The 9,746-nt window shown below is 37.5% G+C and overlaps 2 protein-coding genes across 2 annotated transcripts; one reads left to right on the top strand and one right to left on the bottom strand.

The window, feature by feature from the left end:
• LOC18770752 (thiol protease aleurain) lies at nt 3,406-5,807 on the top strand. The gene is made up of 8 exons (XM_020568288.1): nt 3,406-3,778; nt 3,909-4,030; nt 4,193-4,308; nt 4,406-4,479; nt 4,579-4,843; nt 4,988-5,119; nt 5,232-5,367; nt 5,454-5,807. Exons 1-8 carry the CDS (start codon nt 3,585-3,587, stop codon nt 5,489-5,491), a joined length of 1,077 nt encoding a protein of 358 aa, XP_020423877.1. The 5' UTR covers nt 3,406-3,584; the 3' UTR covers nt 5,492-5,807.
• LOC18770728 (pentatricopeptide repeat-containing protein At2g06000) lies at nt 6,749-9,354 on the bottom strand. The gene has a single exon (XM_020568285.1). It carries the CDS (start codon nt 9,129-9,131, stop codon nt 7,344-7,346), a length of 1,788 nt encoding a protein of 595 aa, XP_020423874.1. The 5' UTR covers nt 9,132-9,354; the 3' UTR covers nt 6,749-7,343.

Consider the following 9,746-nt stretch of genomic DNA (forward strand, 5'->3'; position numbering starts at 1 on the left):
TTGTTGGGTTCCTGGTGAATAGAAACATAGATCCGTATGAATGATAAAATAATATCAACCAAATCTGCTTACCAAAAATTAGATGATTGTAGTCTCATGGCATCTCTTCTCCTTATGAAGACAAAGACGTTTTGTTTGATTCCTAATTTCGTTGGATTCCTTGGAAGTAGATTAATGGAGTGAATTATTTATGAAAGAAAAAAAATATATCATGTAAATTTAGAACGAGAAAAGAACTTTAACAAATTCAAAAAGTTTTATCAGACAAACAAAGTTATATTAGCAAGGGACTCGCTAGTATATGATGGTTTGGAGTAATTGCTCTACTAGGTAAGCTTTTTGGGTTCGACTCCTAGCATTCGTGTAGTACGTGTAAATTTAGTATATTATCGTTCCTTAATTTTAAAAAAAAAATCCCCAAAAAAAAAAACCTGCACTAAAAACAATAATTCTATTATCAGGATTTTGAATATTCTAATGGTCCAAGATAATGAAGATTCTCCGGTCACCATACCATATGTTAATTTCAAACCAACAATTGGACAAAAGCGCATATCGATGAATCTAGACTGAATAAATAGACGGATGAATTCATGCACCAAAAAACAAAGAATTAATGGATGATTCAAATTATTTTATTTAGTGGTTGAAAATAATTATCTTCTAGATATTTACAAAAATTATTTTAAAAAGGAAAATGCTAGGGAGACCAACTTTAGATACCAACTTGTGTACCAACTCTCTATAGAGTGTGGGACCCATTGTATTGGTGGGCTCCACCTCTATTAGAGAGTTGGTACACAAGTTGGTATCTAAAGTTGGTCTCCCTAGCATGACCCTTTTAAAAATCCATCTACACGTTTAGATATTGGTATGTGAGTAAGTATTAAGTACCACGCTATTTTTTATCTTCATAATTTGCCCTCTTTGTGGCAAATTAATTTCATGAAGGTTTAAGAGTGAATAAAATATGACCGAGGGGTTTACTTCAGTGGTGAGGTCTCTCTCTCTTTCCCCCTTGTCACCCGTTCGAATCTCACTAAAAGTGCCCCCCTCCCCAATCGTTATAATTTAGATGAAAAAAAAGAAGTGAATGACATGTAGAAAATTTCAACTTGAGTGATAGGACACTTATTTCGTTCAAACTCTCAATGCTACAAGTTAAGGTGAATAGAAAGAAGGGGACAAAAAAGACCACATAAATCATATAAAATATCTAATTCATTTACATTTTTCAATATTGACATTTTCGTCAATGTCTGTAATTTTTTAAAAGATTATTTTATAATTGACACCGATGTGTAACATGCATCATGCATGACAACATTTTATGTGATAAGGATTTAGGTAGAATGGAAATTCGTCGGTTGATTTCACTATCTGATCATTTAGGTCCCGTTTGGTTTATAGAAAAGGATATTTGGAGATGAGAAATCAATTGTTTTCTCATGTTTGGTAAGTCCAAGCATTAAGAAATTGTTTCCTGACCCATGGAAAAGTAAGGGGGAAAGTGAAGTCATCCTCCCAACTTGGGTTTTGTTTTCCCTCGTCATGGGAAAGTTTGAAAAAATGAGCTGATATTAAATAAATATTTTTCATGATCATTTTGTCCCCATTAATAATTTAGAATTACAATATATCATTAAATGCATTCTTTTTTTATTTGATTTAATATGGGTATAATTGAAAATTTATACAAACTTTGTTTTCATTCCTACTCAAAACAAACATGGGAAATGAAATAAAGTGATATCTCTAGGTTACTTTTCCAGAATTACCAAACGTGAGAAATGAATCTTCCATTTCCCATCTCATGAAAAATGATTTTTCCTCAAATTTATTACGTGAACCAAACAGGGCCTTAGATGAAAACACCTAGAAAACTGAAAGTCTTGGGTTTTTTTTTTTTTTTTTTTTTTTTTTTGGGTTTGGTTTTGTTTTGGATTTTGGGAATTTTAGAAATTTTAATGACGTCTCGATACATATTTATTTCGTAGGTCCACACAGGTTCTCCAATCCCTCTTGTTGGGCCCAATTCTCAATGATATTTTATCCCCTTGGTTTGTTATCCAACATCATTTTCATGCTGTCCCATATCTTGTTTTTTTTTGGGTAAAATCAATGGCTCTTCTTTGAAGATGGACAAAATAGTGATGGTGGTTGATTCCATCAATTTGACAATAAAAACAAACAAATGTTTAACTGCTTCAATTATTGAGCGCAGAGAGGGAGAGAGAGCTGTTAGGCAAGTCGTCATTATTTACATAAATATCTTCCAATTGGTACCTTCATTTAAGTTTAATTTAGTAATTTTATTTCCCAAAAGGAAACAAGACTTAGATTCATAGAATCAACTAACACGCGTCTTGAATAAGATTAGAAATACCTCTATCCAAAACAAAAATTACCCCTCAACCAAATCAAACCTTGCCAATATATGTACATTATTGGCTTCTGTAGGAGCAAATTGAAAAATAAATTTGGGGACTAGTTGCAAGAGACATCTAACATAAAAAAATCTGCCCCATTGATTTGGTTTTACACACAAATGGTGCACTTTGAGGTAAATTGAACAATTAGTTTGGTTTGATTGAGTTCAACTCGGTTTGGTCTATTGAAAACCCGCCTATATTAATTGTATTTAAAAAAAAATTGATTATCACAATTTACTATCATATTTCAACACGCACATTAATATTAGTCATTTAACACCAAAACTAAAATCTCTAGCACATTCAAATGTGACATCATCTATAAATTTCTCTTTAACATGTAATACCAAACCAAAGGGGCCACTAAATGAATCAGTTTGGTTCGGTTATGTATCTAATTTAAAGCTTAAAACTTAACCATTCATTCCAAACTATGATGTTACATTAGTTCGGTGTCCGATTAAAGGCCACACAAACAAAACCAGACTAGATTCACTCTTACATTCACTTCATATGAATTCTAATATTGTAAATCACCTTCAAGAATTTTTGTAATTTTATAACTAAAGTAAACAATATTCGATATTCGATAGTTTTATAGTAAATTTAGGTTTTAGCTACAAAAAAACTTTCACTTTTGGAAAAAGCCAAAACTTTTTCAAAAAAGACAGAAAAACCTCTCAACTTTCAAACTAAAGACATGCAGATGTAAATTTCTTAGGAAATCCAAAAATAAATAAGGGCAATTTTGTCCATTTTGGCTTATTTTAAAAAATTTCTCTCTCCTTTGGTCTTTTCCAAATGTAAAGTAAACAAAACTAAAAATAAATAAATAAATAAATAAATAAATAAGAAGGAAAATGCGTTTGCAATACAAGCGTTAAACAGAAACGCTTCAAAAAAGCTTTAGGTCATGCCGTACGTCATCGACAACGGAAGTAAAGTAAATTACCACATACGTATAGAATTGCCCAAGGTACCCGCAGCCACAGTAACGTGGCAACTGTTGATTGGGTAGCTTCGTACAATAAGAAGCCCAATCAGGGCCCTCGCAGCACCAGAGAGACCCTCGCGACCTCAAATATTCAATTACAAGAATCTCCATCTATCTTCTCTCCTCCAACATACCACGGTTGTCGGAGAACTACAACAATGGCTCGCGTGACGCTGGTCCTGTCCGCCGCCTTGGTCCTGGTGGCGATCAGCTGCGGCGCAGCAGCATCGAGCTTCGACGAGTCCAACCCCATCAGATTGGTATCGGATGGCCTCCGTGAGCTGGAGCAGCAAGTCGTCCAAGTCCTCGGCTACTCTCCCCGCGCCCTCCACTTCGCCCGCTTCGCTCACCGGTGAGTGGGCCTCCCACACCCAGCACTCCGTCCCTCATAACTGTCAGATCAAAACAGAGATTGAATTCGTTTCTGAAGTCATGAGCTGTCGTTTTAGTTAATTAATTTGTTTTTGTTTGTGTTAATGAAGGTACGGGAAGAAATATGAGAGCGTGGAGGAGATGAAGCTGCGGTATGAGATTTTCTCGGAGAATAAGAAGCTGATTCGATCCACAAACAAGAAGGGCTTGCCTTACACTCTTGCTGTCAATCGTAATAATATTCTGAAGCCACCCTTTTCAATTTTTGCTCTGTTTTTCTCTGTTTTTAGTTCATAATAATAATAATAATATAATAAAATAAAGAGAATAGAGTAATATTTTGGGATTTGGGTTTTGATTGTGTGGTTGCGTCGATGAATCGATGACGCTTCAGGGTTTGCTGATTGGAGTTGGGAAGAGTTCAGAAGGCAGAGGTTGGGAGCTGCCCAGAACTGCTCTGCCACCACAAAGGGCAGCCACAAGCTCACTGATGCCGTTCTTCCTGAATCGGTATACTAAAAGCTTAAGCTTTCTTCTTCTTTTTTAAAGGACAGTCAAGACCCAGGTCTCAGATTCCTGTATTATATTTGTTTCTGTGTGTGTACAGAAAAACTGGAGAGAAGAAGGCATAGTGACCCCAGTTAAAGACCAAGGTCACTGTGGATCTTGCTGGACATTCAGGTTAGTTTAATTAGCTTAAGTACTTTTAGATCATAGTTAAATGAAATGTGTGCTAATTAAGTGCCTCTAGTGTTTAACATAAATATGTGGCTGCTGCAGCACCACTGGGGCTCTTGAGGCAGCTTATGTGCAGGCATTCGGAAAGCAAATCTCTCTCTCTGAGCAGCAGCTTGTGGATTGTGCTGGAGCTTTCAATAACTTTGGCTGCAATGGTGGGTTGCCATCTCAAGCTTTTGAGTACATCAAATACAACGGCGGTCTCGACACCGAGGCTGCATATCCTTATGTTGGAACCGACGGGGCTTGCAAATTTTCAGCTGAAAATGTTGGTGCCCAAGTGCTCGACTCTGTCAATATCACCCTGGTAAGCCTAGTAGGAGTGAAAAAAGAAAAATTAAAGAAGTTATTTCGACACGCTAATCCGACTGAATTAGTTGATATAAGTACTTTTGAGATGTTTTAAGTTGAAGGAGCGCAGCTTCTAATTGTTATGGTGAAAATTATGCAGGGTGATGAACAAGAACTAAAGCATGCAGTTGCGTTTGTGAGGCCAGTCAGCGTCGCCTTTCAGGTGGTCAAAAGTTTCCGATTTTACAAGTCGGGAGTCTACACCAGTGACACTTGTGGCAGCAGTCCCATGGTGAGTTTTAATTTCAGATTAGGTGAATGAGGCAGAGTAGCCTTAATCTATGCTTATTTATCAAATTAAGTAAAATGTTAACCTAATTAATCTCCTATCTTTTGTTTGGCAGGATGTGAACCATGCTGTTCTTGCAGTTGGGTATGGAGAGGAAGGCGGTGTCCCCTTCTGGCTCATCAAGAACTCTTGGGGAGAAAGCTGGGGTGACAATGGCTACTTTAAGATGGAGTTTGGGAAGAACATGTGCGGTAAGTTTTCCGGTTAACTTTGGATTATGTTCTTGGCTGGGAATTGAGGTGCAGGGTCTTATTGATTTCGATGATCTGGATTGCAGGTGTTGCAACATGTGCATCGTACCCGATTGTTGCTTGAATTGGAAGAAATGGTGGCCTTGCTGTGGATATGTAATACAAAATTCATCTTGTTTCAGTCTGGGATGTACTGATGGAGTAGTAGGTTTCCAGCTTGAAGATGAAGAAGGGTTATTCTTTTGTGGTGATTGTAATGTTTCAGTCTTGCTGCACAAAATAAGATACAAGACTTTACTTATTTACGGCCAGTGTAATGATAAGCAACAAAGACTTGTGTTTAAATTATCTTGCCATTACACCAAAAGATATCAATCTAGTATTGTTTAATTTAATGCTTGATGCTGTTTAAATGTCATGGAATTTAATCCTTTAGAAAAGTAAATTAGGGTGATTTTGATGTTTCCTCACGATAATACCCATCTGGATTATTGCAAAGTATGAATGACAGGCTTTGCTTTTCTCATTTAAATTTAATTTTCCTTTTAAGATGGAAGGGTCACAAGAACAACAAAGTCAAGTTCCCACTATCGCAAGCAACTTTGATCGTTAGAATTAAAGCTCGTCCGGCCAAAAAGTTGTAAAATTCTGATATCTACATTTTTTTTTTCTTTGGCTTGATAAAATTATGATTTATTTTTTTTGGTTCTAAGGGAGCCGAAGCTTAGAAACAAAACTACATAAACATACTTCTGGGTCCAGCAACCCCACTCAAATCTTCCAGTAGATAATGTCCAAACCCTTCAGGCACACTCTCCCAAAAACTACACCCCAAATCTAGTTTTGAGCTCGGAGCTGCCAATTTATCTACAAGACAATTTCCTTCTCAATATTTATGAGAAATATTGCAATCTTTGGACCTAAGCATCTTCTTGCAGCTTGTCACCAATTCTATGGTAAAGAGCCCATAATTCAGCTTGCAGAACTTGCCTAAAGCCCGTGTTTGCAGAGAAGCCACCAAGCCAAGCACCAGAGTAATCTCTGACAACACCCCCAACTCCAATGGCACCATCCTCAAACATACAACCATCAGTGTTTAATTTGTATCTGCCCTCCGGAGGAGGTTGCCCTAAACCCTAAAATTCTGATTTTTGGCTTCAACCAAAATCACCAATTCTAGGAAACCCTATTGGGAGATCCATCATCTATTTCTTTAATTTTTTTTTTAATTAAAAAAATTCCTTTCATTAGGCTTCCGTTGTCATGGTTAACTTTAATCCTTTATTACACTCCTTGCAGTCTATGTATTGCTCAAAGTTTAAATCCAGAACTGACAACACTGCACCGTGAATCTAAACTTAAAAGCCAAAAAGAAATGAAATAGCTGAGAGTATATATTTTGTGTGGTATTAGATTCAATGGAGTGAAATTCATACAACAGCAACTTCTCAGGTAATGCGGCAAAGCATCCTTGGTGCTGGTGGCAATGATTTTCATAATTTAGAAGAATCATTTGCAAGCCATCAATATGAAACGAGGCGAGCAAATCAATTATGACATACGCACTTGCTGATACGTTTGAAGTAATTAACATAGACAAGCATGCACAAAAATAATTCTATGCGAAGTGATTTATTCAGCTTATTCAGCTTTGTAATTCCTCCCTCCCACTTCCCTTTGCCTTGCCATGACACTAGATCCATGGTGGCTGAGAAGCCAGAACATGAACAAGTATAACCTTGCGGAGTGTAGGGCTGGCCTATCGAAGAATTGTATCGTTGAGCAAAAGTTGTATGGCAAGGCTAATATACAGTCTCGACTAAAAATGAACATGGGCAAAACACTTACTAGTTGTCGCCTCATTTGTGTCACAAACTGCCCAAGCTTCATTCTGATACTTGAACTACCATTGTGGGAGGATCTTGTCCAACCACTGCAAGCAGTGTTCCAATTCCACTTTCGTGGCAGAGCTTCAATCAAACAGCCACTGTAATTTTTGCATTTGCTCTCAAATGATCAGCTCTTCGTGAAGGTGACATACCCAAATTCAGATCCTCACATGCAATTTTCTTAATGTGATGGGCTTCATTAGGCATCCCAGCCTTCATGAGGCAAGATATCAAAGAATCTACAGTGATGTTGTCTGGGGCACATCCAATCGCCAACATTTTTTTAAAGTTGCTAATTGCCTCTGACATTCTCCCTTTCATACAATTCCCGAGTATGAGAATGGTAAATGTCACTTTATCAGGGCTACATCTCTTCTCCTCCATCTCTGCCACAATTAGGTTTGCCTCATCAACATTGCCAGCCTTACAAAATCCATCTATCACAGGGTTATATATAAAAGGTCGTGGAATGACATTACTCCTCTTCAATTGCCTCAGAAACTCACGCGCCTCCTGTAGTCTATTCTCCCTGCACAAAGCATTAATAAGGACAGAGAACGTATATGCACTTGGAGATACATTTTTTGCATTCATCTCTTGCCAAAGCTTTAATCCCTGACTCAGTTTCCCAGCTCGACAATAGCCATCAATTAGGGAAGTGAAGGTTATAACATCCGGACGATAACCATGAAAGAGCATTTTCTCATACATAGCACGTGCAGAAATCATGTTACCAGACTTACCAAATCCATCAATCAATGCATTAAAAGTAACAGAAGTTGGTCCAACTCCAGAATTATTCATCTCATCAAAAAGAACAGAGGCCTCCTCCATCTTACCCAATTTGCAGTAGCCTGATATGACTGACGTAAAAGTTATAACATCCGGTGAAAGTTCGATTCTTGACTGAACCTCCTTAAGTAAATGACACCCTCTATCTACCTCATTAGCCCTACAAAGTCCACTAATTAGTGTGTTATATGTAACGATATCAGGGTAACAACCAAAACTCTCCATATCACTGAAAAACTCAAAAGCCTTATCAATTTCTCCAATTCTGCATAAACCTCGAATTAGAATATTGAAAGTCCAACTATCTGGACGACAATGCGAACCCATATGCTTTCTAAATAAGCAAACAGCCTCCTCTACTTTATTCTGCTTAACCAACACATTGAACAAGTTATTGTACACCAAAGGCGACAATCTAACCTCACCACAGTGAACCTCATCAAGAAGTTTCTCAGCGTTATTTAACTTGCCCATTTGGGCATAGGATGATACCAATAGTTCTGCAATCGAATCATCAGGCGTATGACCGTCACTCCTCATGTAATCAAACACCAACTTAGCAGAATCTTGAAGACCAATTTGACATAGAGACCTCAAAAGAAAATTGTACGTCCATACACTATGGTTAACACTCAAACTGAGCCTACTAAGCTCAAAGAACTTCAACCCCAGTTTCGGATGGTTTAGCCGTCTAATAACCTCGAAAGCAATAGAAGGCGTCAAGTTCTTACTAAGATAACCCAAGTAAGAATCCAAAGCATGCGAGCGAACAAAGAGTGTGCAAACAACCTTAACAAACCAAGCCTCTGGGTTTGATATTACCTCTATTTGAGGTCGAGCTCCTCCATGGGCAAGACTGTGGAAATGGGAAATGGCGATCTTGGAGGCTCGAACCCAAAAGGTGGGACGGGCTGTGAAGAACAAGAGGGTCATCTGCACCGCCACGCCATCACTTGGCTCAGCTCTGCTCTCGTAGATATTCTCAATCACAATCCTTGTCTGGGTTTGATTCGTTTGACCAGGTTTTCTTACAGGTGGCTCGGAAGTCGAATTGGGTTTTCGATTCGGATCCTTAGTCTTCATGGAGATGACGAAAAACCCAACAATGTCAGCATAGCAATCCAAACTCTCATTGAAAAGTTAAGGAGAAATTAATCAGAGCAATACATAGAAGATGAAATGAAGGAAAACCCAAAAACCAGAAATGGAGGACGAAGCAGAAAGCCTGAAATTTGGCTCATTTTTCAGAAGCTGTGATAGCTCTGCCTTAGGGTTTATCACTGGGGATTTTAGTTGGAACTTGTCTCACCGACCGGTTAAGGTAACACTACCCATCTTTGAGACTTAGTCCGTGGCTCTTTGGGCCAAATATTAAGCCCAATGCTTTGATACTTAAACAATAGGCAAAAAGTTAATTTTGTTCCATGTTGTTTGTCATCGATTTAACACTTTAGTCTCGTAGTTTTAATTTTGTCAATTTTATTTATATAATTTTAGTTTTAATTGATAAAAAGTTAATTTTAATTTATGTAGTTTGTCGATTTATCACATTATATCAAATTTTGTGCTCAAAACATAACGGAATTGAAGAATTTTATAAATTTTATAAGGTGTCTTTGAATTGGTCGGTTTTAAATTATAAGGATGCAAATAGGATTTAACTAGTGAAAAAAGGTCTTGACTTGCAGATTAGAGGTC

Source organism: Prunus persica, chromosome G7 (assembly GCF_000346465.2).
Source record: "Prunus persica cultivar Lovell chromosome G7, Prunus_persica_NCBIv2, whole genome shotgun sequence".
Taxonomy (NCBI): Eukaryota; Viridiplantae; Streptophyta; class Magnoliopsida; order Rosales; family Rosaceae; genus Prunus; species Prunus persica.